This window comes from Lissotriton helveticus, chromosome 1_1 (genome assembly GCF_964261635.1).
Source record: "Lissotriton helveticus chromosome 1_1, aLisHel1.1, whole genome shotgun sequence".
NCBI lineage: Eukaryota > Metazoa > Chordata > Amphibia > Caudata > Salamandridae > Lissotriton > Lissotriton helveticus.
In genome coordinates, this window is record NC_136057.1 from 1511069344 (window position 1) to 1511096813 (window position 27470).

General features: G+C 44.9%; 1 protein-coding gene across 1 annotated transcript in view; it reads left to right on the forward strand.

The window, feature by feature from the left end:
• Positions 1-27470, forward strand: part of KIFAP3 (kinesin associated protein 3) — a 1290910-nt gene that overhangs the window by 423763 nt on the left and 839677 nt on the right. The window contains exon 6 of the mRNA XM_078686865.1: positions 1020-1119. Coding sequence (XP_078542991.1) covers positions 1020-1119 — 100 coding nt within the window. The remainder of the gene's footprint in view (positions 1-1019; positions 1120-27470) is intronic.

Sequence of the window (27470 nt, forward strand, 5' to 3'; positions counted from 1 at the left end):
GCATCCATACAGATACTCAGACAACCAAAGAATAACCCATATAGACACTCATGTAGCTACTCACCAACCCATGTGGTCGCTTACACACCAAACAAGAAACTGATAGACATTTACACCGTTTTCTCACTATCCCATGCATTCAGTAAGATAGTTAATCAGTCACTTTTACAATCAGTCACACATCTATTGAATCATCCCTTCACACACTCATACATTCTTCATTGTCACTGACTATGTAATGAATGATGTACTATGTGACGTCATCAGCAGTGCATTGCGGGGGTGCGAGTTATAGTTAGCTGAACTAACTAGAACGCCGGAATTTCTATGGTTTTGTACGAGTGAAATGTCCAACTAACTATAACATGCCTGAAACCTATGTTTTTTTCCGTGAATATAGATATATATAGAGATATATCATGGTATCAGCCCTTAGTTCCGCTAAGGCAGTAAGCAAAGTAATAGGTCTGTTGTTGTTTATGGTGCTCATGAGTCGAGGACTAAATCAAACCACCATTTATTGGTTTGCCAAAAAATATACCAAATCTGTTTACTTCATCCCTGGCTCTTTAAGTGGCAATAGGTGAAAATGAAAAGCAAGTAATCGGTTTACATGATTCCTTAATGAACAAATTAATATGAGTTGATTTCAGTAGGAGAAAGTAGGGCATAGTTTAGCTCGAAGTTCTTCCACTTGGGATTCATTTTAGAATTGCATCATTATAAAGCTGCCCATTTGCACTAGTTATGTCGGTTTTGTTTCTGATATGTAATGGACTTCTGACCAACCCATGTTTTTTAATTTTTTTATTTTGCGGTAATGGTGTATCCTATATTGGCTCAGGAGTTTTAGGTATTAAAGTTCCTAGTACAACAACAATTGAGATTGGAGCCTTTATATACAGTAAAAACCTACATTAATGGGTAGCCACATTTCTGATTTATTTGTAAATCTCTTTCCTCAGTTTGTCATTTATTTGGGTAAGACTTGTATAATATTTCCTGTTTTGTTTCTTTAGAAACTGCACTGGGCGCTTTAGCTCGAGTACTGAGAGAAGACTGGAAACAAAGTGTGGAACTTGCAACTAATATTATTTATATCTTCTTCTGCTTTTCCAGGTGAGAGAGCCATATGCATGGATTAAAGATACACTGCAGAAATAATTCTGTGACCATCCTTTACAAATTTTGTGTCATTATGTAATTGTTTTAAAAGCAATTAAAAGTTTCACAGTTGTATTGGAGTATTATTAGCTTTTTGTCCCACATCTTTTTATTATGGAGCTAAGGGAAATCGATGCAAGTGTAACCTGTCCCAGTACATAACAAGTTGATCCTTTGTACTAAAGTAACCGATTTACCTAATTATATTCTAAGACACATCTGACCCTCTTATGCTGCCACACACTTTTTTCCCTTGCGTGGAGTAAGGGAAACAGATATTGCTGATTTAGCAAGAAATTGCCCTTAATTTGGAGTTCAACAGACTTTATTGAGGAGGACAACAATGCATAATATTCTCAGAGAACAAATGGTAAAATAGTAAGCACATACTAACAATACACCTTCCATAAAATACTAAAGTTTTTTAAATTTTGAAGGGAGAAAGGGGCAGGAATAGAAGAAAAAGGGAGGGAAGGGATTACTAAATATAAATTCAATAACGTAAAAAATACACATACTTAACCATGTCAATCTAAATAAGCATAGCTACAATATGCACTTAAATACTACAATATTCCCTTTCAACATAGAGAAGACAGAGAATACATTAATCATGGAGTCTGAAAATATTCAGACAGTGTAGGAATAGTATGTGATACAGTAATATCAATTTGATTAAGAAATACAGTAAGAGGCAGCCATTATCTTGGCGCATTATGAGAGGAACAACATTGCATCATATACTTAGAATCTAACTGTAACATACAGAGTCCCACCACACCTTATATGATACTTTAGCTGAGGATTTCCAGTTAAAGATGATCGGTTGAGGAGGAGGAGCTACGCTAGGAACCAAGATGGCTGCTTAGGCTCCCGGCTCCGCCGACCTATGTCTCCTGCCAGATGATCCTGTACTAAATCCTGTGTTTGCGCCCTCCCTCCCTGTGGATGAACCTGAGAGCCGTCTGACGGTGCAGTCCCGGAAACTTTACCGGCTTGGTAGACGGAGTTACGTCGAATTTAAGTTTGAGGCCTTAATCAGCTTGGGAACCGGGCCTCTAGTGCTGGCTCAGCCGGGTCCGAGTTGAACAACATCGACTGTGAGAGTCCGACAGGGTCCGGTCTACCGCTGTGGAGGTTGGATTTTGCCCGATTTGGACGGCGGTCCCCTAAGTTTGTAACATTGAAGGAGTGGCGACGAGGCATGACTGAAGCTGTGGGCGGAGGCCCCTTACCCGGGGGCGCTGTCTGTCCCCCACCGGTGTTCGCTGGGTCAGGGTCTTCGCTCGCGGTAGCGGAGAGCAGATAGCTGCAGTGGCACATGATCAGTCGCCCTCCACAGACGTCCGTTCCGCTCGTGCCTGCGCCCCCGGATTGACCGGGCTCTCGAGGGGAAGTAAAAGTGGTCGACACCGAGCTACGAGAGATGAGACGGTCCGAATGTGAACCGTCGCTGGGATCTGTAATGGCGGCTATCGGGGCACTCCATTCGTATGTGGAGGCCCTCGTGCACAAAATGATTGCTGTCACTATTGAGAGAGGGCGAGTTAGACCGGACTCTGCTCCATTGAAAGAACAAATGCGTGCTGTACCACCCGCACTGGCCATGTTATCGAAGGAAAAGGGTCCCGTGCAGTGAGAGGTGTCGCAGCCACTATGCAGTGTGGCTGCCGATAACTGCGAACTTGGTGCTTCGACCGGATCTCTATACATACTTTGACTCTCCTGCGGAGGCGGCTGTTCGGCCGGAAGGGTTTCACACGACTGATCGTAAAGGCTGAGACTGATGGACTGGATTCTGACTTGTGGCACCGGTGAAAGTGGGATTTGCTACTGTTGTGCCTATGGGAGGGTGGGCGTTTTTTTTTTAATTTGAGCTTCCCCTGTGTTGATATGCGAAAATTTGTTCGTAAAATGAAGGGACCGTTATAGGGGTTGCTTGGCTGTGGTGGGGGAGGGGGGACCGGGGGTCCATACGAGGACGATCCTCCTCCGTTTTCTACTTTTTTTTGGGGAAAATATTTTTAATGGCATTTTTAAAACAGTGCGATACAGTGTCATGTAGAAACACAAAGTAATTTAGGCACAGTAGTTTGTCAACAAAAACCAGCAGAATTACATCATTAACACAGGAGCATCTCTGTCTATAAATCAGAACACGGGTTGCCAACAAATATCGTGGTTCCAAAGCACTATTCCGAATCTGAGCTAGAGCTGTCAGTATCAGAAGGTGGGTCGCAAATGTTTCCCCTGTACTTATTCCACGCCCCCCAAATCCTATTCCATTTCTTGGGACAACCTCTATTTCGGAACACTGCCCGTTCTGCAATCATCGCAGCGTCCATATCTTGCTTCCAGGCCGATATTGTTGGCGACATCCCCCCACCCCACTTCTGCGCTACATTTCTTTTTGCTACCATCATACCTAGCGTCATCCAGCTCTGCCCATATCGTGTGAGGTCATTGGGTTCCCATATTTTTAAAAGGCAACGCTTGGGGTCAGGCAGTATGGAGAGTTCCTCTGATTGTGACATGGTGCGCATCACCTGAACCCAGTAGTGTGCCATTCGGGGGCAATCCCATATCGTGTGGTAGAAGCTCCCTATTTCCCCGCATCCCCGCAGGCAGTATGAGTGTGAAATCCTTTTCATCTTATGTAGTGCGTCCCTAGTGTAGTATGATCTGTGTAGTATACGTAGTTGCACCAGGCGGAGACGTGATGGGACGCCCACTTCTTTCGCAGACGCAGTCGCCTCCTGCCACTCTGAGTCATCAATGTCTCCACAGTCGTGTACCCACTTCTCCCGCAGGGCCTCCAGAGGGTCAGGTAAATTGTTCACGAGTTTTCGGTACGTCAGAGATGTCGCCTTTGACGGCATAAAGTCAGTCAGTAGCCTGTCCTCGAGTGGGGACGCCTCCGGGATAGTTGTTCCGGACGGTAACGCTGTCGTCAATGCATGACGTACCTGCATGTATCTGAAACGTTCTGTTAGCGCCAGATCATATTGCTGTTGCAGCTTCTCAAAAGGCAGTATCTGCCCCTTCTGCCATAGATCGCCAATGGTCGAGATGCCGATAGCATCCCAGCGGTCGAAGCCTTTGGAGTGTCTGAGTTTCCCCAGCTGTTTTATGTCCCACAACGGGGTTAACTGTGTCAATACTCCCTGCCATTTCAACCTACTCAGCGCCGCGTGCCATACGGTGAGCGTGTGATGTAGTGGGCCGAACTTCGTGGCGACTAATGATTTATCATACAGGGGGGCCAGCATTCCAGAGAATCCCAACTGTGCCCTGTCCGCCTTTAGAGCTGGTTCAGACTGGGGGAGGTGAAGCCATTGGTTAACAATCTTCAACTGTGATGCCCAGTAGTACAGGTTGACGTCAGGGAGCGCTATGCCTCCGTCGTACCAGCTGCGCGTGAGCTTGGCCTGTGCTATACGTGCAGGCTTAGGACCCCATAGCAGCACCGAGACTTGCGCTGCAATGGTTTTGAAGTATGCAGGAGGGACCGGGTAGGGTGTATTTTCTAAAACGTAGAGGAAGCGGGGTAGGGCCATCATTTTGAAAAGAGCCGCCTTTCCTAGCAGCGTCAGCGGTAGTGATTCCCAGTGTCGGATGTCACGTTTGAGGCGATCAAGAGGGGGCTGTAGGTTGTGTGTATAGAAGACGGCAGGTTCAGCTGTGATGTGTATCCCTAAGTATTTAAACCCGGAAGCAGAAGTCCGCAACGGGCAGGCGTCCGGCAAGCGCGGTGCGGGACTGCGCAGTATGTAGATTTGGACCAGTTGATCGCGTAGCCGGAAGCTCGGCCGTATGCCGTGCAGACATCTAGAAGGGTGTTAATCGAGCGCTTGGGAGAGGTGAGATATAACAGAACATCGTCAGCGTATAGGGATATTCTGTCTTCCCATTTGTCCGTCCAACGGATACCACTGATAGTGGGTTCCCATCTTATCCATTCGGCCAATGGTTCTAGAACCATGGCAAACAGTAATGGGGACAGTGGGCAACCCTGACGCGTGCCTCTAGACTATGGAAAGTCCGCCGAGATGTGGCCATTGGCAGCAACATGCGCCATAGGTCTTGTGTAGAGTAGACGGATCCAGGAGCAGAACTTCGGGCCAAAACCAAAGTGGCGTAGTACTGCAAATAAGAAGTGCCAGTGGACCGTGTCAAACGCCATGTGGGCATCTAAGGACAGTATCACCGCAGGTTCTAATAGATACGTCGCACGCGCCAGTACACCATGTACTCTTCGCCAATTGAGCGCCGTGTTCCATTTTCTACTTTTAGTTACTTAGTTTAGATGGGGCGACAGGCACACTGCTAGTTGGGGTTAGGCGAAAGCTACATGCAGGGGTGCAGGGTGGGGGGAAGGGGTTTTTGTATTGTGTGTTTTTTTGTTTGTTTTCAAAATCCTATCAGAATCCTGATGTTGGGTGCCTTACCGAAAAGTACTTCTGTATTGTGGGTGGAAGGGTTCTGAGTACAGTACTAATTGAGCTGCCTCTAGCATTGAGTTGAGTTTTATATTGTTGCGATTTTGTTTTGGTCGTTGCCTAATTCCATTGAATTGCTGCACTCAATTTCTCCCCCTACTCGAATTATCTCTCTATGATAATCCTGTTTTTCTTGGGTGGCGGAATTGGTGGGCTTTATTGGTTGGATTGGGCTTTGATGAATGTTCGTACATTACACAACCGCATGCTTTTTACAATTCATGGCAGTTCTAGTCTTGGTGATCATCTGTTTATTCTACATTATATGTTTATATGTTATCCTGTTGTCTCATGTTGTACGGCACCTGCTATTGATCCTTTTTGTGTTCTAATTAATAATAAAAGGATTTATAAAAAAAAAGATGATCGGTTGAAATGCAATAGCTAAACAAATATCCAATAATTTATCACTGGGAAATGATGGCAAAAAGGGCTGAGGTATTGTTCCCAAAAATAATTTTTTTTTAAAGAAAGATGTATATGAAAGATCTTTTGAACTTTCAACCGAACCCAATGCCAAAAGGTAAGGGCATCAGGACATCTAAATATCATATGTATAAAATCTGCTTGAAAAGAATCACAAGACCAACATTTTGCAGAAATACCTAGAAAATTGCATAGGAGTATAATATAATCTGTGATAAACGAAATAGAGGGATTGATTAATTCCAACTGATATAGACATTTCTGATAGATACATCTGCCGTGTGGATTCCTCACCTTGTGAATATCCCCCTTGCGCCAGCAACGTTCGGAAATTTTCTTCGTAGTACGCCGACGTGGGCGACGTCACAGGAGCACGGCATCGCGCGCGACTCCGTCTGACGTCACCGACCCCATATCAGGCCCACGCCGGCGTGATGACGTCAGTTCCCTTTTTTCCGCGTCTTCGACGCTAACGGTTTTCGGGATCTTCTACGATACTTAGTATCTTTCTGTTAATTAATTGCCACTGTTTCTCTCTTACGACTTGATTCTTCCCCGAAGATGTCGTCGAGGAAAACAGGCTTTAAGCCGTGTAGGTCTTGTGCCCGCACGATGTCCATCACTGACCCACATAAGGACTGTTTGTGGTGTCTTGGTTCGAGTCACGACGTCAAGAACTGCAATTCCTGTTTTAAGATGAATCCGAAAGCACTTCGAGAGCGTGAAGCTAAATTACTTTTAGCGAAGGTAAAACAGGATTCTGGACGTTATTCAAGATCGACGTCACGGAGATCGAAGTCGAAGCAAAGGTCTCGATCGAAGTCGGTATCGGCGTCGAGATCCAGAGCGGGTTCGAGATCTGGTGAGGATACGAGATCTAAAGAGAAATCGAAATCCAGGGAAAGATCGAGGTCTAGATCTAAATCGGCTTCCGGTCACGCTTCGAGCTCCTCGAGGAGAAAGCATAAGAGGAGGAAGCACAGTTCGAAACATCATTCAGAGAAGGAATCCTCTGACTCGAAGAGAAGGTCTCATAAACATCGTAAAGACTTTGTCTCTCCTTCGCCTGCTTTATCGAAAGAAGGTTCTCCGGCCCCGGAGCCAGAACCGGAGCCGGATCCGATGTCCTCGGAACATGAAGAGGAAGAAGAAGTGATTCCTCAAGAACCGACTCCAGCGGAGACTCCTACGGATCCGGAAGGTCAGAGTGAGGGTGTGTCGGGGCGACCTCCATTGGATCCGGTAGGTCTGTACCCTCCCTTTCCTGGTCCTGGACAGGATCCCTCGCATTTTTTAAATGCAATGTTCGGAGTATATTCCAGGGCAATGTACCCCACTGGAGCACCTGTTGGTCCCATGGGTCCATTATCATACAATCTGGGTATTCCTCAGTCGTACGCCCCAGCTCCATTTATGCCGTTCATGCCGGCGCCTCTTCCACCATGGCTCGGTACGGCTCCACCGAGGTCTTCGACTCCGCATGCGGCTTCGCCGACTCCGGATCGACCTCGCAGTCGAGATCGAGGTACCACACCTGTTCATGACTCTCGTCCTGCTCCGGCTCCTCGATCGACGTCGGAACCGGCTCCGTCGGAGTCGTTACCGGATCCGTCGACGTCGATTCGATTGGAGTGGTCGAGGCGAAGAGCTCAGCGTCTTCTAGAACAAAAAGATGATGAGAGTTCTGATGTGGAAGAAGGCGAGCTTCCTGATCATGACGATGATTTCGATGAGCTTCGGGATGCTAGTGGTCTAGAACTCTCTCCTGAGTGGGTTCTGCCTTCAGCTTCTGATGCTCCATCTAGGGACGTGGCACCCTATCACGTGGTCATTAGGAAGGCTGCTGACCTTCTTAATTTAAAGCTGCCCACAGTGGAGTACAAACCCAACATCCTCACTGAAGTCTTACATTCTCCTTCTTCAATTGTGGAACCTACACTGCCTTTTACTGATGCCTTGACGGATCCAATAAAGGAGATTTGGAAGAAGCCCTTATCTGCTCCTGCAGTTTCAAGAGTTATTGCAAGACGCTATAGGGTGGCTCCTGATGACCCTGCATTTCTTTCTACGCATCCATCTCCGGAATGTCTTGTGGTTCAGGCGGCTTGCTCTAATAGGGCTGCTGGCTCCTTCCCTCAAGTGCCAGCTGACAAAGAGTCTAAAAAATTAGATCTGTCTGCGAAGAAGACTTTCTCTTCTGGGAGCATGGCTCTTAAATCATCAAATGCTACTTGCCTTTTAGGTAGATACGTGCATGCGCTAATGGACTCAGTGAAGCAATTATCATCAAAACTTCCTGAGGATGATAAGAAGAACTTTAATGAGGTTGTCTCTGACACTCAGGCTGCTGCCCGCATGGTCATTCAAAGCGGTATGGACACTGTGGATTCTGTTGCTAGAATTATGGGTTCATCCATTGCGACCAGGAGAGCCGCATGGCTAAAGTCTTCAGATTTCTCTGCGGATGTGCAATCTACATTGCTGGACTTACCCTTTGATGGAACTGGCCTTTTCGGTAAGAAGGCTGATGTAGCCTTGGAAAGGTTTAAGGACAGCCGTGCCACCGCTAGATCTTTGGGTCTGCAGATGAGAGGATCGACGACTAAAAAGTTCAAAGGATTTGGCAGATCTTCTTTTCGTCCCTTCAAGCAGGGCCAACAACAACAACAGCAACAGCAGCAAAACCCTCTATATAGATCCTATAGAGGTAAACAGAGGGGTCGTGGACGTGGACGTCAAGTCTCCTCTTCCTCCACTTCCTCCAATAATGCCCAACCCCCACCCGCATCAGCAAAGCAGCCCTAGATCCACCATTCTGGATCATGTAGGGCCAGTAGGGGGTCGGCTTACTCATTTTCTACGAGATTGGGAATCGGTTACATCAGATCTTTGGGTTCTCAATCTCGTAGAGAATGGGTATGCACTTCCTTTTCAGGAATTCCCTCCCAATTACCCTCCTTGCCAAGGTTATTGTTCGGAGGACCACCTGCTTCTCCTGCAGGAGGAAGTCCTGGCACTGTTTCGAAAGGGTGCGATAGAGGTGGTTCCAGAGCAGGAGAGGGGTCAAGGGTGCTACTCCCGGTATTTCTTGATTCCCAAGAAGGATGGCAGGCTTCGGCCTATCCTGGATCTCAGGATTTTGAACCTCTATCTCAAACAGGAGAAGTTCAAAATGCTCACCCTTGCTCAGGTTCTGCTAGCGCTGATGGAAGAAGACTGGATGGTGTCGATCGACTTGCAGGATGCGTATTTTCACATCCCAATCCTGAAGTCGCACAGAAAGTATCTCCGTTTTACGGTGGGATCGCAGCACTACCAGTTTGCGGTCCTTCCCTTTGGACTTACTACTGCGCCTCGAGTCTTCACCAAGGTGATGGCAGTGGTGGCTGCGCATCTCAGAAGGTCGGGGATTCCTGTATTCCCTTATCTAGACGACTGGCTGATCAAAGCAGAGTCGCCGGAGATGATGCTCCATCATCTGCAGGAGACAACTCAGTTGTTACACAGGTTGGGTTTTTCGATAAATGTACCCAAGTCTCACCTGGTGCCCTCCCAGCGCAACCTGTTCATAGGTGCGGTACTGGACACTTCTGTATGTCGTGCATTCCCTCCACCTCAAAGAATTCACGACATTCAGGAGATGATTCCTTTATTCTACAATGGAGCGGTTGTTCCGGTCCTGAAGGTCCTTCGTCTGCTCGGTCTGATGGCTTCTTGCATTCTGTTGGTCAGTCATGCACGCTGGCACATGAGGGCACTCCAGTGGTGCCTCCGCAGGCAGTGGTATCAGCACAACGGAGATCTCAGGGAGTCAGTGAAGATCTCCGGGGAAGCTGCAGCGGATCTGTCTTGGTGGAGCGTGGAAGGCAATCTGTCACAAGGAAAGCCTTTTCAGCTACCTCCATCAGTGGCCACAGTGATTTCGGATGCATCCACTCTCGGGTGGGGTGCTCATCTGGGAGACCTGGAGGTCAAAGGTTTTTGGTCTCCGGAAGAAAGGTTGTTTCACATCAACCTTCTGGAATTGAGGGCGATACGTTTGGCACTCAAGGCCTTCTTCCCTTCCCTTCGCGGTCGTTCGGTTCAAGTCCTGACGGACAACACGACTGCGATGTGGTACATCAACAAGCAGGGAGGAGTAGGGTCGCAGTGTCTCTGCAGAGAGGCTCTGCGTCTCTGGTCCTGGGTTCAGGACCATCAGATTTGTCTGGTGGCAAATCATCTGGCCGGAGTTCTGAACGTTCGTGCAGACAGTCTCAGTCGGCAGTTCTCTGCCGACCACGAGTGGAGGCTTCACCCAGAGGTTGTTCACGACATCTTTCGGATGTGGGGGACTCCTCGGGTGGATCTATTCGCCACTCGCGAGAATGCTCACTGCCTTTCGTTCTGCAGTCTCCAGTATCCGATGCAAGGAGCATTGGGGGACGCGTTTCAGCTGAGTTGGGGAGATCAACTCCTTTACGCATTTCCTCCCATACCTTTGATTCCTCGGGTTCTGAGGAAGATTCGTCAAGACCGGGCCCAAGTCATATTGGTCGCCCCGGATTGGCCAAGAAGGGTGTGGTACTCAGACCTTCTCCGCCTCTCCTCTCACCCGCCGCTCCGTCTCCCTCGCAGGGCAGACCTCCTCTCTCAGATGGAGGGGCAGGTTTTACACCCCCACCTCCAGACATTACACCTTCATGCCTGGAGATTGAACGGGGCAACTTGAGTTCTTTTTCTCTCCCTCACGAGGTGGTGGATGTCATTCTTTCTGCCAGGCGTGACACCACTAAGTCCATTTACTCCTATAGGTGGTCAAAATTTGTTTCTTGGTGCAGGGAGAGAGATGTTGACCCTTTGAAGGCTCATTTGTCTAATATTTTACAATTTGCCCTTTATCTGGCGCAGCAAGGTTTGGCTGTGGCCACGGTCAAGGGGTATCTTTCTGCCTTATCGGCATTTCTATGTTTGCCGGATCAGCCATCTCTTTTTAAATCTCCGGTGGTTTTGAGATTCTTGAGGGGTCTCATAAATATGTTCCCTCCTACTCCTTTTGTTGTTCCTCATTGGGATTTGAATCTTGTGCTGACCTTCTTAATGGGTTCTCCCTTCGAGCCCTTGCATAAGTGTCCATTGAGGCTTCTCTCTTTTAAAACGATCTTCCTCGTTGCAATCACCTCGGCAAGGAGGGTAAGTGAGCTTCAAGCTCTAAGTTCCAAACCCCCATTCCTGACCATTCATGCTGAAAGGATGGTTCTCAGGACCAGGGCTGCTTTTCTGCCTAAGGTGGTGACTCCTTTCCATCTTGGGCAGTCCATTACCCTTCCTACCTTCTATCCTCCCCCTCACCCGTCTAAGGAGGAAGAGAGACTGCACCCTCTGGACCCTAAGAGGGCGGTGTCGTTCTATCTGGACAGGACTAAAGACTTCCGGATGGATGACCAGCTGTTTGTTGGTTTTGCTGGCTGCAAGAAGGGCAGAGCGGTGCACAAGCGCACACTTTCCAGGTGGATAATCCTGTGCATCAAGATCTGCTACTCTCTTGCCGGTAAGGACCCTCCTGAGGGTATTAGAGCACATTCTACTAGAGCAAAGTCTGCAACATCTGCTTTGTCTAGGGGTGTACCTGTTGAGGATATTTGCAAGGCCGCGACTTGGGCCTCCCTCCACACTTTCGCAAAGCATTACTGCTTGGATACCGAGGTGAGGAGGGATGGCCACTTCGCGCGCTCTGTCCTCCAAGACTTCCTGGTGTAGCAGAGTGGGCACCCTCCTCCGGGAGTGGGGACTGCTGTGGGAATCTATTCACAAGGTGAGGAATCCACACGGCAGATGTATCTATCAGAAGAACAAGTTACTTACCTTCGGTAACGCTTTTTCTGGTAGATACTATATCTGCCTGTGGATTCCTCACTGACCCACCCGCCTCCCCGTTGTCCACTCTGCTATACCTGGTCTTTCTGTATATATGTTTATACTATTGATTTAGTCTATGTGTACTGTGTACATTGTATATTTGCATATTTGCTGTCGTTGGTCCGTCCGTGTGCCTCGAAGGCACGGAAAAAAGGGCGGAACTGACGTCATCACGCCGGCGTGGGCCTGATATGGGGTCGGTGACGTCAGACGGAGTCGCGCGCGATGCCGTGCTCCTGTGACGTCGCCCACGTCGGCGTACTACGAAGAAAATTTCCGAACGTTGCTGGCGCAAGGGGGATATTCACAAGGTGAGGAATCCACAGGCAGATATAGTATCTACCAGAAAAAGCGTTACCGAAGGTAAGTAACTTGTTCTTTATGAAAATGGGCCTAAATTTTGTTCCAAAATGGATCTTGCCAACTTACTCCCAAATCTTCTTCCCATAAAAGTTCAACCTTGGATTTGGCTTGAATAGGGTCTCGTAACATGGCATTTGTAGATTGCCGCTCGTGCAGGACCTGTTTTGAGGAACTCAGTAAATCCTGAAGAAAGAAGAACTAAACTAGAAGAATTCAGGAGCAAAAAGTATCTATCAAGTACTACGTTCATCATAGATCGAAAGCGAGACTAGAAGAACTTGGAGCAATGATAAGTATCGCAGAATTGGGGAAAATAAATCAGAGCATTATTAGACAAGAGTTTATGAACCCACATAAGACCTTTATCCTTCCAATTACCCCAAAAAAGAGGTCTATAATTAACCTAAATTAAAGAGATGTACCACAATGGCATTTCAAGAAATATGGAAGTAGTCAAGTGAGTTGAAAGAAAGGTAGATTAAAGTAGCAAAACAGACTGCTTAAAAAACAGAGAGTGAAGACGTGATTTAACTGAAGAAAAAAACAAAACCTCTTTAAAAGAGAAGTGCTTAACAAAAACTCTCTCAAAATCTAACCACAAGGGAGAAAGAGGTGGAATTACGTCAGAAAGCCAGAGGGCAGGTTGTCGCAAAGTACATGCTCTATGATGATAATGAAAATCAGAAAAGATAGTCAGAGGTGCACTCGTGCATTCTGAGTATTCTATTGCTACTTAAACAATGTACTCCAAAGGTGCTACACTACAAAATTGTGTTGGCTACACAATATGTGAAACTGAAGAATTAGTAGTTAGAAAAACTACTAGTAGTGCGCACTGTTCATGTCGGAAAAAACTATTTTCCTAACGGTTATTCACTCTTAAATCAAAAAATATACCGTGATTTTTATACATAAGTAGGACAAAAATTATTTATTCTATACAATCAGTTGTGTTAAACAAACATGTAATTTTTCACATAGTTCATACTCAATTATTGTTTAGTGTTGTAAATATGCACATAATCACCATGTGTTCATGGGTCAATAACTAAATCACAGTCCAAATACATAAGTGTACCAGACAAAAGTCAATGAGAAAATTTCATATTCAACAGTTCATAATTAAATCTCCATTTTATCAAAAATCATAAGTGGTCTCCGACATTGCCCAATGCATTTCGGGACCTGTAGGTACCCTTCATCAGGGGAAGTCTCCTAAAATAGAAAACGTATATCACATATCTGTATTTGCCATAACATACTACAAAATATACAACTGCATTACATTCAAATTATCTTTTGACACCAAAAGGAGGGGGCGAGTTTTTAAAGGAATACCCGTGAATGGGCTCGATAGCTTGGAATAGAGAAAACCTTGACCAAGCTTGCTCAGATGTTGCTCAATTGCCAATAAGTTCTATAAAGACCCTGAATTGAACCACATATGTCCAGAAACTTCTAGAACTAAACGTCAGCATTTAGTAGAATATCTTTCACTTACTAATTGCAATGTCTGATAAAAAAATGTATAATAAACTCGTCACAATGATATAAATATATATCACTGTCTATATCGGTAATATAATACACGATTGGACTACGTAATACATGCTTTCCTAAATGAACCACTCTGTAATAGAGCAGGTATTGGTATAACAACTTACTCGAAGGTGACACCCTAAAGTTTTGAGTAGATACAAATCTTCACTCTGTGTTATATACAAACTAAACGTGATGACCTGTTAAGCGTGATATTATCAACGAAGGACCAACTGCTTATCGCATATTACGTACCCAAGTTGTATGGAGATAATGGTAGATACAAATCAAGGCTTCTGGATGCTTCTTATTACGAGTGTTAAATGCATCAGCACACAATAGACTAAATAGGAACATAAAAAGTAATAATTAAATGTAGGAAGTGCCTAATAGTGACACTAATCAAAAGCGATAAATGTAGGAAAAGAGCAATACCTATTTCATGTAACTATTCTGTTCACATGAAATTTAGACCCGAGTTCGAGGTAATACAGGACAGCAGTATAAAGCAAGCTGCTTATCTGTGCACGCGTCCAAAGAGTATTCAATCAAAAGTCTGAAAAGAGACAAAATGAATTGCCTACTTAGTAGCTATTCATGCTGTTAGATAAATGAATACCCTAGTGGGGGATGTCTGCCATACCTTCTGCTGAATCGCAGCGAGCTATTCGTGCACAGTATATGTAGAGGACCGCTGTGTTGCCGATTTCTGAAAAAAACGAACGGAAGACCGATTTAAACAATGCTACGAGTTTAATGCCTTTAGCAATGTTCCAAAGTTAAATAACCTAAGGAGCACCATTAATCATACCTTATGTCAAAAACTGGGAAACTTCTTGTGCACGCCACCTTCAAAGGACGCTGTGCTGTGTTTCTGACCAATATATGGTGAACAGTTTCTAAAAAAAAAACGACCGAAAACAGAGGTTACAATAATGTGACCTGATTAACTTGGTAAATGTGACATCAAAGTCTACAGGGCTAGAGTTACAACGCCTACCTTTGCCGGGATAAAATAACGATGATATCTTGGCTCCAAAAACTTGCCGTCTGTACTGCACTGATAGTCGCGTTACCGCGGAAGGATATCATACAATCGAACGGACACGTGCGCTGTTTAGGGGAACTACCTGACGCCGAGAATGTTGGGAGATGTAGTGTGAAACCACTACGTTAATCATAAACTCAGTTCTCAGCCCCAACCAAGGCCGATACTTATGCCAAAAAAGTGCAAAAGGGGAATACCAATAAACTGGAAAAAGGCGAACCTCACAGAATCTATCTAAAGGGGAGATAGTACATGAAGAACATACCACGAATAGACTGTCAACTATTCTAGCTGCCTCGTCCAATATCTACCTGATGGGCCTATGGACTGAAAAACGACGAGGCTTTCAGGATCGATTTAAAGGATAGATTGTACACCAGGAAAATACCATGGATGGAGTATCCATTGTTAAATGTCTGCAAAATGGGCAAAGACCTTATCTGATAGTGTGAACTATTTACATCGTATAACATGACATACATCAATCAATAATTATTTCAAATATGTGTGAAAATGATTACAAACTCAATGTACATACTTTGGATATCCTGATGTTACACATTACAAAAAAGCTGTATAAAATATTAACAAATACGGTCATAGTTCCTCCTAAAGTTCCTATGGGGTAGTCAAGGAATACATACAGGATAACTGAAGCTAAACAGTAACTAGATGTTATTCATGTATAACATTATCTGGAGTTAATTTGAATCTGTACATACATTCACAGTTACTTATACTGCACTAAGGTCATAATTAGACTAACAAAACCACGTATATGTGTAAATAATATTAAGCATTTCCAACATGGTATAGCAAACTGTACTAGTAACATTGCGGAAAGTATGACCAGGTAACCTGCCTGCTGTTCTTAATCAGGTTTGTGAATGTGAATAAAAGAAATCAATAAATGGAAAATAATAAAAATCTAGTAGATAAATTTAACAGGGTCTACCGATAATCGCGGTCCAAAAGACACATTTCTCATATGTGGGCTCAGTCTAATGTTAATATAACACTGCCAAGTGTAATAAACTGTGTGTATAATATTTTTAGAGAAAGCAACTGTAGTCTATTCTATCGTTCAGACCTTTCGGGATAACTGTTGATAAATTGTCTAGCCAGAAAATTTCTCGTTGAAGTAGTTTAGCTGTGTTGTCTCGACCTTCTTTTTTCTGTACTACTTCAATGATTTGGGCCCTGAGTTGTGCGATATTATGTTTATATTCTTCCCAATGATTTGCAATAGGTGTAGTTTTGTTCTTAGATCGAATATTGCTTTTATGTTCGGTAAGTCTGATCTTAAATTTGCGATCCGTTTTCCCTATATAAAGTTTTTCATACGGGCATTTCTAACAGTACACAATGTTTGAACAATTGCAGTCTGCAGAATGTTTACGCGGATTCTTTTTGCCAGAAGTTGGGTGAATGAGAATGTTCCCTGTGATGATGTTATTGCAGTGAATGCAATTCTGACATTTGGTAGTTCCTTTGAAGATTGAAGTAGTATCATGTTTCATAGGTGTACGAACCAGATCCATCAGATTTCTACCCCTGGTAAACGCGAATATAGGTTTTTCTGCAAAGGTGTCTTTGAAATCTTTTTCATTTTGAAGTAGTTCCCACCTCTTGAGAATGATTTTTTTAATCTGATTGGACGAAGTGGAGTATTTGCTATCAAACGTAAACGCCTTACTGGGCGTTTTTGTGGCAGTAGACAATAATGATTGATGATCTTTTATGGTTATTCTGTCAATACTTTGATCAACAATTTCTTGTGGATAACCTCTTTCAGTGAATTTGTTATGGTGAATATCAATCTGTTTTTCAAAGATGTCATTATTAGAACATATCCTTTTGATCCGTAGAAAATGAGAGTACGGTAAATTAGTTATGAGGCTTTTGGGGTGGAAACTCGTGTACATGAGCGTACTATTCCGATCTGTGGGCTTGGTGAAAATATCCGTGACCAGACGAGTATTAGCAGAATCTATTGATATTGCAACCTCCAAATAATTCACAGTGCTTGAGCTGATGTACGTGAATTGAATTCTGGAGTTGTGCAGATTTAGTTGTTGTATCAGGTTCTCTAATTCTCGGCGTTCTTTAGACCAAATCAGAAAAATGTCGTCGATGTATCGGCCGTATAACATAAGGCCCTGGTTCCACGTATCATTAGTAAGTATGTATTCGTGTTCAAACTTGGACATGAATATGTTCGCATAGGCTGGAGCTCCAGAAAATCCCATAATAGTTCCCGTCATTTGACCGTAGATTTGACCATCCAACTGGAAATAGCTGTTGTGCAAACAGAAATGTAGCAATTTCACAATGAACACACTTTTATCTTCTGCTAGATCCATCTGCAGTAAGGCCCATTCTGTTGCCTCCAACCCTTGATGATGGTTTATAGACGTATATAATGCGGTTACGTCTATGGTACATAGTACCCAATCTTGGTGGAAGTGCTGTTGTATGGTTTCTAGTTTTTTCAAAAAATGGGTGGTGTCCTTTATGTAAGAGCACCAGGCCTGTACGAATTGCTGAAGGAAGTGATCCAGGTATTTTCCAATCGGATCAAAAATAGACCCACACCCTGACACGATGGGGCGAAACGGTGGATCTGTTGGATTTTTATGAATTTTTGGTGTCATGTATAGTACAGGTCTTCTGGGATTCTGGGTTGTCAGGAATTTTTTTTGAGTGGTGGTAATAATTTCCGATGTGACAGCTTCCTGTAGCAAAATTTCAAGTGCCTTTTGGAGTTCAAATGTAGGGTCATATTCCAATGCCAGATACGTATTAGTGTCACAAACATGTTCAGTGACCTTACGATGATAATAATCAGTATCCATTATTACCAATGCCCCTCCCTTGTCAGCTGGTTTCAAGGTAAGATTTTTATTCTGTGTGATGGAATACAAAGGGTTGTAGTCATGAGTTGTAAAGTTCTTCTTTTTGGAAGGTTTGTAGACCATCTTTGCCAGATCTCTTTTTACTGATTCCTCAAAAAAGTCAAGAATTTTGTGAGAGATCGGGGGAAGATATTTACTAGGTGGTTTGAATTTTGACTCTTGCAGTGTACTGTCCTCGTCGATTGTACTATCCAAAATGTTTGAAAAATAGTGTCGCAACCTCAATTTCCGCATAAATTTGTAGAAAGCTACATTGGTTTCCAAAAGAGTGGTATCATTGGTGGGAACAAAGGACATACCTTTATTAAGTGTCATTATTTGTTGTTTCGAAAGTTCCAGTGATGAAATGTTTATGACAAGGGTAGATTCTTTCCGCTGCGAAGTATTCTTCCCATGTCCTCTCCTTGTGCGCCGCTTATAAGAGATGATTTTGTCACCTGTATCTGAGGCGGTGGTTGTCCTGTGGTTGGAACCTGTGACAAAAAAGACGCCGTAGTCGGGCTGATGGTACTCTGGGATGTAGGTTGCACCGAAACAGTCACATTTGTGGTTTTTGCCAATGGTTGTCGAGAAGCAGATACAACTTGATCAGTTGTTATGCTTTCCTCACTGGATGTCATGGTCTTATGCGGAGTGAACCTCCTCTTGGCGTAGATTTCGGCCCATGTATAGACCTCGTTTAATTTATAATCTATCGTGTATCTCCGATATTTTCTTATCTTGCCCTCTTGAAGTTCTTTGTTATATCGATCCAGTTTTTGATTTAAGTCTTCCAGAGTAGTTTGCCAAGTTTCTGGTTCCACAACTTTTTCTAGCTCATGCTTAAGGTTGAAAATTTCTTCGTCAAGATCTTTAATGGTTCGCGACAATTCCTCGATGATAAGCAGTATTAAATCCAACGAACACTTATTGAGAATCGAGAACCACTTGTCCATGAACTTAGGATTCATATGGAACCTAAATAGCATTGGTCTTAACCCTATTCTTAAGCCTCTAGGTATTCTTTTAGCCTGATGATATTGCACCAATGTTGATGCGTGAAGGCGTTGGTTTAACTGTCTTCTTGTGAGGTATTCTAGTTGTTTAAGACGTTGAATTGTTGAACCCCCTTTGGTGTCTACAAGTTTGATTTCATTAATGAGTGCGTATATATCTGTAGCTTCCTCATTGGTGTATGCTAGTGTACTAGCTCTATTCTCTGTTATATGCGTAATGCTCTCAAATGAAGCCATGATGTTTTAAATGATATGTAAGATACTATACTATTGTCGGTGCAACCTCTGGAGGGCCAAAAGTGAAAATGAGAAAAGATAGTCAGAGGTGCACTCGTGTATTCTGAGTATTATATTGCTACTTTAACAATGTACTCCAAAGGTGCTACACTACAAAATTGTGTTGGCTACACAATATGTGAAACTGAAGAATTAGTAGTTAGAAAAACTACTAGTAGTGTGCACTGTTCATGTCGGAAAAAACTATTTTCCTAACAGTTCTTCACTCTTAAATCAAAAAATATACCGTGATTTTTATACATAAGTAGGACAAAAATTATTTATTCTATACAATCAGTTGTGTTCAACAAACCTGTAATTTTTCACATAGTTCATACTCAATTATTGTTTAGTGTTGTAAATATGCACATAATCACCATGTGTTCATGAGTCAATACCTAAATCACAGTCCAAATGCATAAGTGTACCAGACAAAAGTCAATGAGAAAATTTCATATTCAACAGTTCATAATTAAATCTCCATTTTATCAAAAATCATAAGTGGTCTTTGGCATTGCCCAATGCATTTCGGGACCTGTAGGTACCCTTCATCAGGGGAAGACTCCTAAAATAGAAAACATATATCACATATCTGTATTTGCCATAACATACTACAAAATATACAACTGCATTACATTCAAATTATCTTTTGACACCAAAAGGAGGGGGGAAGTTTTTAAAGGAATACCCATGAATGGGCTCGATAGCTTGGAATAGAGAACACCTTGACCAAGCTTGCTCGGGTGTTGCTCAATTGCCAATAAGTTCTATAAAGACCCTGAATTGAACCACATATGTCCAGAAACTTCAAGAACTAAACGTCTGCATTTAGTAGAATATCTTGCACTTACTAATTGCAATGTCCGATAAAAAAATGTATAATAAACTCATCACAATGATATTGATTTATATCACGGTCTATATCGGTGATATAATACACGATTGGACTACGTACATGCTTTCCTAAATGAACCACTCTGTAATAGAGCAGGTATTGGTATAACAACTTACTTGAAGGTGACACCCTAAAGTTTTGAGTAGATACAAATCTTCACTCTGTGTTATATACAAACTAAATGTGATGACCTGTTAAGCGTGATATTATCAACGAAGGACCAACTGCTTATCGCATATTACGTACCCAAGTTGTATGGAGATAATGGTAGATACAAATCAAGGCTTCTGGATGCTTCTTATTACGAGTGTTAAATGTATCAGCACACAATAGACTAAATAGGAACATAAAAAGTAATAATTAAATGTAGGAAGTGCCTAATCGTGACACTAATCAAAAGCGATAAATGTAGGAAAGAGCAATACCTATTTCGTGTAACTATTCTGTTAACATGAAATTTAGACCCGAGTTCGAGTTAAGGTCTATAATTTGTACAATCATTGGGACCTTTACCTTCTTTATGAATAAGACTTACAAAAGCTTCCTGAAAAGTATCAGACGTAATGAGGAATCAACAAAGTAGAAAAAAAATTAAATAAATATGGGAGGAGAATATTTGAGAAGTGAAGATAAAATTCCACTGTAAGCCATCAGGTCCTGGCGCTTTCCCCAGGTTCAACACTTGCAACACACAAGAGATTTCTTCAGGGGTGAGATCTTTTTCTAAGTATTGAAAGTCCAAATCAGGGGAGGTGGCGTGAGAAACTTGATCTAAATAATCTACGATATTGGGTGCTGAACCTGTGACTCTGGAGTATAGAGACGATATAATTTAACAAATTCTTCAAAAAATATAATTATGACTCGTAATAGAGCCACCAGGCACGTTTGTCACGAAATCAATAACTCGCTGCTCTTTTCTAACCTTTAAATAGTGTGCTAACATTCTACCCATTTTGTTTCTCCCACCATATTGCGCACTCTTCCGAAGAAGAATACAATTTGCCTCATTAGTAGAAATGGAGTTTAACTTTCAGCTCTGCTTAAATTAAGTTCTGAAGATCTGAGGGCAACTTAGAAGAAAAGTCCTTTGGTCCATAAGTTTAATTAATAAGTAGTAGGGCTGAATGCTCCTTAGCACAACTCCTTTCTGATAGATACATCTGCCGTGTGGATTCCTCACCTTGTGAATATCCCCCTTGCGTCAGCAACATTCGGAAATTCTTTTCGCAGCTTCGCGCCGACGTGGACTTGGATGTCATAGAGGCACGGCATCGCTCCCGACTCCGCTGACGTCACCGACGCCCATAATATGCCCACGCCGGCGTGATGACATCAGTTCCCTTTTTTCCGCGTCGTCGACGCTAACGGTTTCGGCAATCTCAGTAGCTTTACTGGTGACTTTGTTTCGTTTTTCTGTGTTTCCTGCTTCTTTGTTTTGTAAAGATGTCGAAGAAGACCGGTTTCAAGCCCTGCAGGGAGTGCGGGAAAATGATGTCCATCACGGATCCGCACGAGGACTGTATTTGGTGCTTAAGCTCCGATCACGACGTGGATGGATGTTCATCATGTTGTAAGATGAATCCGAAGGCCCTGCAGGAGAGGGAAACCAAACTACTTGTGGCAAGACTTAAGGCCGACAAGGGTAAGAAGACTTCAAGATCCCGCTCGAGGAAGACGAAGTAGAGGTCGAAGTCAAGGTTCCGATCTCGAGAGGGTTCGGCCTCGAAGTCTTCTTTGGACCATGCTTCAAGATCGAGGAAGAAGCATAGGAAGAGGAAACATGAGTCTCGACATCACTCGGGTGAGAAGTCGAACTCAAGGTCGAGGTCGCCCAGGAAGGTTCGTTCAAAGGTGGTCCCGCCGCAGGAGACTCCGGATCAGGAAGGTGAGGCTTCGCCTTCGAGGTCGCAGGTTCCCTCTCCGGCTCCGGAGTCCAATCCATCTCCAGCGCCATCTCCGGCTCGAGAGGAGGAAGAAGTAGTCCCTGTGAAGATGATGAATCTGCGCATATGGTTGAGCCGGATTCGATCCCACCTCGAGGTCAGCCTGAGGGTGTTCAACCACCTTTTCCAGCGCCGGGCCAAGACCCTTCAGCGTGCTTGAACGCTATGTATGGCGTGTTTTCAAGGGCGTGGTACTCCTCTGGTGCACGTATGGGTCCTCTGAATTGTCCAATCAAGCGCACACAACGGTATCAATGATATGGGTAATCAAGATATAAAGTTTTCCAAGGATAAGATCACACACTAGTGTTCATTTTCATTCTTGTTTTAATTAGTGTATGGATGTTTCTCCTGTTCAGAGGAGATCCATGTAGAAAGAAACCAGCCGACACGTGTTTCGTCGGTAAGGGTGTTACCCTATGACTCATCAGGGCTGCACTAGTATAGAAGGTCGTGTTCTCGGGGGAACGGTTATAATTCAAAACCGCTCCTTTTCTGGTTTGTAGGGTCCTAATGTGTGCGGGTCTGCACAGGGAAACAGGTTAAATGGACCAATATGTAAAGTCCGACAACGGCGAGTAATGCCTGTTGTCACAATTAAAGCGGCGTTTCCGCCGTTCGGGTGAAGTGAAAGGTGTTCTCCGGATACGGGAAACACCCTAGCTTGAGGCAGGCAGGTCCTCTGGCATTTAATTTGGGTGTTCCACATTCTTATGCCCCGGCTCTATTCATGCCGTTTATTCCAGCTCCAACGACGCCGTGGCAGTTCCCGGCTTCGCCGAGGTCGTCACCGGCTCGTCTGAAGTCGTCGACTCCAATGCCGACGTCGCCTGCTCCGAGTAGACATCAGGAGCATACATCTGGGCCATCGAAGTCGGTACCGACGTCGGTTCCGACTCCGTGGGAGTCGTTAATGGATCCGGTGCCGAGGCATGTAAAGGAGAAGTCCAGGAGGGAAGCACAACGCCTCTTGGAGGAACAAAGTTATGCCGACTCTTGCCCTGACTTAGAGGAAGGTGAGCTGGGTGAAGGTTGTTTTGAAGAGCTGGCTGATGCCAGTGGCCTGGATTTTTCCCCGGAGTGGGAATTGCCCTCAGGGCATGATGTGCCTTCAAAGGATGTCCAAAACGATTTAAAAAGGGGGTGGTGATGGACAGAGTATCTGAGTTAATCAGAACACTCCTACCCAGTCAACAGATCAGGGCTTGATCCATCACCGTTTTTTAGCTCACTGCACCATCCCAGTTCAGACCCTGGCTACATGCAAATTAGTCTGTCCCTGGCCCAGTGCATCATGGGAACAGGGCAGACCAAACTACCAAGCCAATTCTTTACTGGAAAGGAAACAAGCTTCCGGGGACCGGTTTCTGGCATTACAGCCGTCTTCGGCCCGGCTTGCTTGAATCCTGATGGTGCAGTGAGCAAGGGACTCACATCTGAGCATACCCTTCCACGCTTGTGGTGGCCAAAACGATTCAAAAAGGGGGTGGGCCAGGGACAGACTAATTTGCATATAGCCAGGTTCTGAACTGGGATGGTGCAGTGAGCTAAAAAACGGTGATGGATCAAGCCCTGATCTGTTGACTGGGTAGGAGTGTTCTGATTAACTCAGATACTCTGTCCATCACCACCCCCTTTTTGAAATTATTTTGGCCACCACTAGTGTGGAAGGGTATGCTCAGACATGAGTCCCTTGCTCACTGCACCATCAGGATTCAAAATGGGTATGCCCTTCCCTTTCGGGAATTTCCTCCCAATTACCCTCCTTGCCAAGGTTATTGCACGGAGGAACATCTGTTGCTTCTACAGGAGGAAGTACAGACTTTGTTAAGAAAGGGTGCGATAGAGGTGGTCCCAGAGCAGGAATAGGGTCAGGGATGCTACTCCCGATATTTCCTGATCCCCAAGAAGGATGGCAGACTTCGTCCAATCCTGGATCTCAGGATCTTGAATCTGTATCTGAAACAAGAGAAATTCAAGATGCTCACCCTTGCACAGGTTCTTCAAGCGCTGCTGGAACAAGACTGGATGGTGTCGCTCGACTTGCATGATGCGTTTTGCCACATCCCAATCCTGAAGTCGCACAGAAAGTATCTCCGTTTTGCGGTGGGATCGCAGCACTACCAGTTTGCGGTCCTTCCGTTTGGTCTTACTACTGCGCCTCGAGTCTTCACCAAGGTGATGGCGGTAGTTGCGGCACATCTCAGAAAGTTGGGGATTCCGGTATTCCCCTATTTGGACGGCTGGCTGATCAAAGCAGAGTCGCCAGAGAAAGTGCTCCAGCTTCCGCAGGATACAACTCAGTTGTTGTACTGTTTGGGTTTTTTCGATAAATGTGCCCAAGTCTCACCTTGTGCCCTCCCAGCGCAACCTGTTCATAGGTGCGGTTCTGGATACTACTGTGTGTCGTGCATTCCCTCCTCCTCAAAGGATTCGCGACATACAGGAAATGATTCCTTTATTTTTCAATGGAGCGGTTGTTCCAGTCCTGAAGGTCCTTCGTCTGCTCGGTCTGATGGCTTCATGCATTCTGTTGGTCAACCATGCACGCTGGCATATGAGGGCGCTCCAGTGGTGCCTCCGCAGGCAGTGGTTTCAACACCAAGGGGATCTCAGGGAGTCAGTGAGGATCTCCAGAGAAGCTGCAGCGGATGTATCTTGATGGGGCGTGGAAGGCAATCTGTCACAAGGGAAGCCTTTCCATCTGTCTCCATCGGTGGCCACGGTGATAACGGATGCATCCACTCTAGGGTGGGGTGCTCATCTGGGGGATCTGGAGGTCAAGGGTCTTTGGTCTCCAGAGGAAAGGTTGTTTCACATCAACCTTCTAGAATTGCGGGCGATACGTTTGGCGCTCAAGGCCTTCCTCCCTTCCCTTCACGGTCGGTCAGTGCAAGTCCTGACGGACAACACGACCGCGATGTGGTACATCAACAAGCAGGGAGCAGTAGGGTCGCAGTGTCTCTGCAGAGAGGCTCTGCGGCTCTGGTCTTGGGTTCAGGACCATTAGATTTGTCTGTTGGCAAATCATCTGGCCGGTGTTCTGAACGTGCGAGCAGACAGTCTGAGTCGTCAGTTCTCGGCCGACCACGAGTGGAGGCTCCATCCAGAGGTTGTTCTCGACATCTTTCGGATGTGGGGAACTCCTCGGGTGGACCTGTTTGCCACTCGCGAGAATGCTCACTGCCCGTCGTTCTGCAGTCTCCAGTATCCGATGCAAGGAGCCTTGGGGGACGCGTTTCAGTTGAGTTGGGGAAATCAACTCCTTTACGCGTTTCCTCCCATACCTTTGATTCCTCGGGTTCGGAGGAAGATTCGCCACGACCGGGCCCAAGTCATATTGGTCGCCCCGGGTTGGCCAAGAAGGGTGTGGTACACAGATCTCCACCTCTCCTCTCACCCGCCGCTCCGTCTCCCTCTCAGGGCAGACCTCCTCTCTCAGATGGAGGGGCAGGTTCTACACCCCACCTCCAGACATTACACTTTCATGCCTGGAGATTGAACGGGGCAACCTGAATACCTTTTCTCTCCGGCCTGATGTGGTGGATGTCATCTTGTCAGCCAGGCGTGACTCCACTAAGTCCATCTATTCATATAGATGGTCAAAATGTGTCACTTGGTTTAGGGAGAAATCTATTGACCCTTTGAGAGCCCATTTGTCTAATGTTCTCCAGTTTGCCCTCTCTCTGGCGCAGCAAGGGCTTGCTGTTGTCACAGTTAAGGGCTATCTTTCAGCGCTGTCGGCATTTCTCTGCTTGCCTGACCAGCCGTCTCTTTTTAAATCTCCTGTAGTTTTAAGGTTTTTGAAGGGCCTCACAAATAAGTTCCCTCCTACTCCTTTTATTGTGCCTCAGTGGGACTTAAATCTTGTCTTGACCTTTTTAATGGGTGCTTCCTTTGAGCCTCTTCACAAGTGTCCTATGAGGCTTTTGACTCTTAAGACAGTCTTCCTCGTTGCAATAACCTCAGCAAGGAGGGTAAGTGAGCTTCAAGCTCTTAGTTCCAAGCCCCCTTTCTTGACCATTCATGCTGATCGAATGGTTCTTAGGACCAGGGCTGCTTTTCTCCCAAAAGTGGTGACTCCTTTCCATCTTGCTCAATCTATTACCCTCCCTACCTTTTATCCTCCCCCACACCCTTCCAAGGAGGAGGAGAGATTACACCTTCTGGACCCCAAAAGGGCGGTGTCCTTTTACCTGGACAGATCTAAAGACTGTCGGTTGGATGACCAGCTCTTCATTGGGTTTGCTGGCTGCAAGAGCGGAAGAGCGGTCCATAAAAGAACTTTGTCAAGATGGATCGTCCTCTGTATAAAGATCTGCTACTCTTTGGCCGGTAAGGAACCTCCAGAGGCTACAAGAGCTAAATCTTCAACCTCTGCATTGGCTAGAGGTGTTCCTGTAGAGGACATTTGTAGGGCGGCAACTTGGTCTTCCCTCCACACTTTCGCGAAGCATTACTGCTTGGATTCCGAAGTGAGGAGGGACGTCCACTTTGCGCGCTCTGTCCTCCAGGATTTCCTGGTCTAGAAGAGTGGACACCTTCCTCCGGGAGTGGGGACTGCTGTGGGACTCTATTCACAAGGTGAGGAATCCACACGGCAGATGTATCTATCAGAAGAACAAGTTACTTACCTTCGGTAACGCTTTTTCTGGTAGATACAATATCTGCGTGTGGATTCCTCACTGACCCACCCGCCTCCCCGTTGTCCGCTCTTCTATACCTGAGAATCTGTGTTGTATATATTTTATGGACAAGGATAATGTATTATTTCAAATGTTTTCATATATCTACTTTACACTGTGTGTTTTACCTTGACTATTGTGTACTGTGTATACTATGTATATATCTACTGTCATTGGTTTGTCCGTGTGCCTCGTAGGCACGGAAAAAAGGGCGGAACTGATGTCATCACGCCGGCGTGGGCCTATTATGGGCGTCGGTGACGTCAGCGGAGTCGCGAGCGATGCCGTGCCTCTATGACCACGTCGGCGCGAAGCTACGAAAAGAATTTCCGAAAGTTGCTGACGCAAGGGGGACATTCACAAGGTGAGGAATCCACAGGCAGATACTATATCTACCAGAAAAAGCGTTACCAAAGGTAAGTAACTTGTTCTTTAGTCCTAGAAACATAATTTAAAATAAAATCACGCGCAGATGGTTTAAACATATCCAATAACAAAGAAAGAGAGACAGAAGCATTATCATTAAATGAAAAGAATTCAGAACTAAAGGAAAGAAAGGAACTAGAAAACTGAACATCTTGCAAGAGAGAATTTTTAAACCACCATCTATGAGGGGGGGAGAAGGAGGAACCAAATCCAAGGCAGTAAGAACCATAGCATGGTCAGAAATTAGAATAGGGGAAATATATGATTGCATGATATGTTGTGAAACAGATTCAGAAAGAAAAATGTGATCTAAATGAGAGAGTGTATCATAACAGGGTGAGTAATAAGTGTAATCCTGCACAGTAGGGTTAAAGAGCCTCCAAGAGTCTACCAAG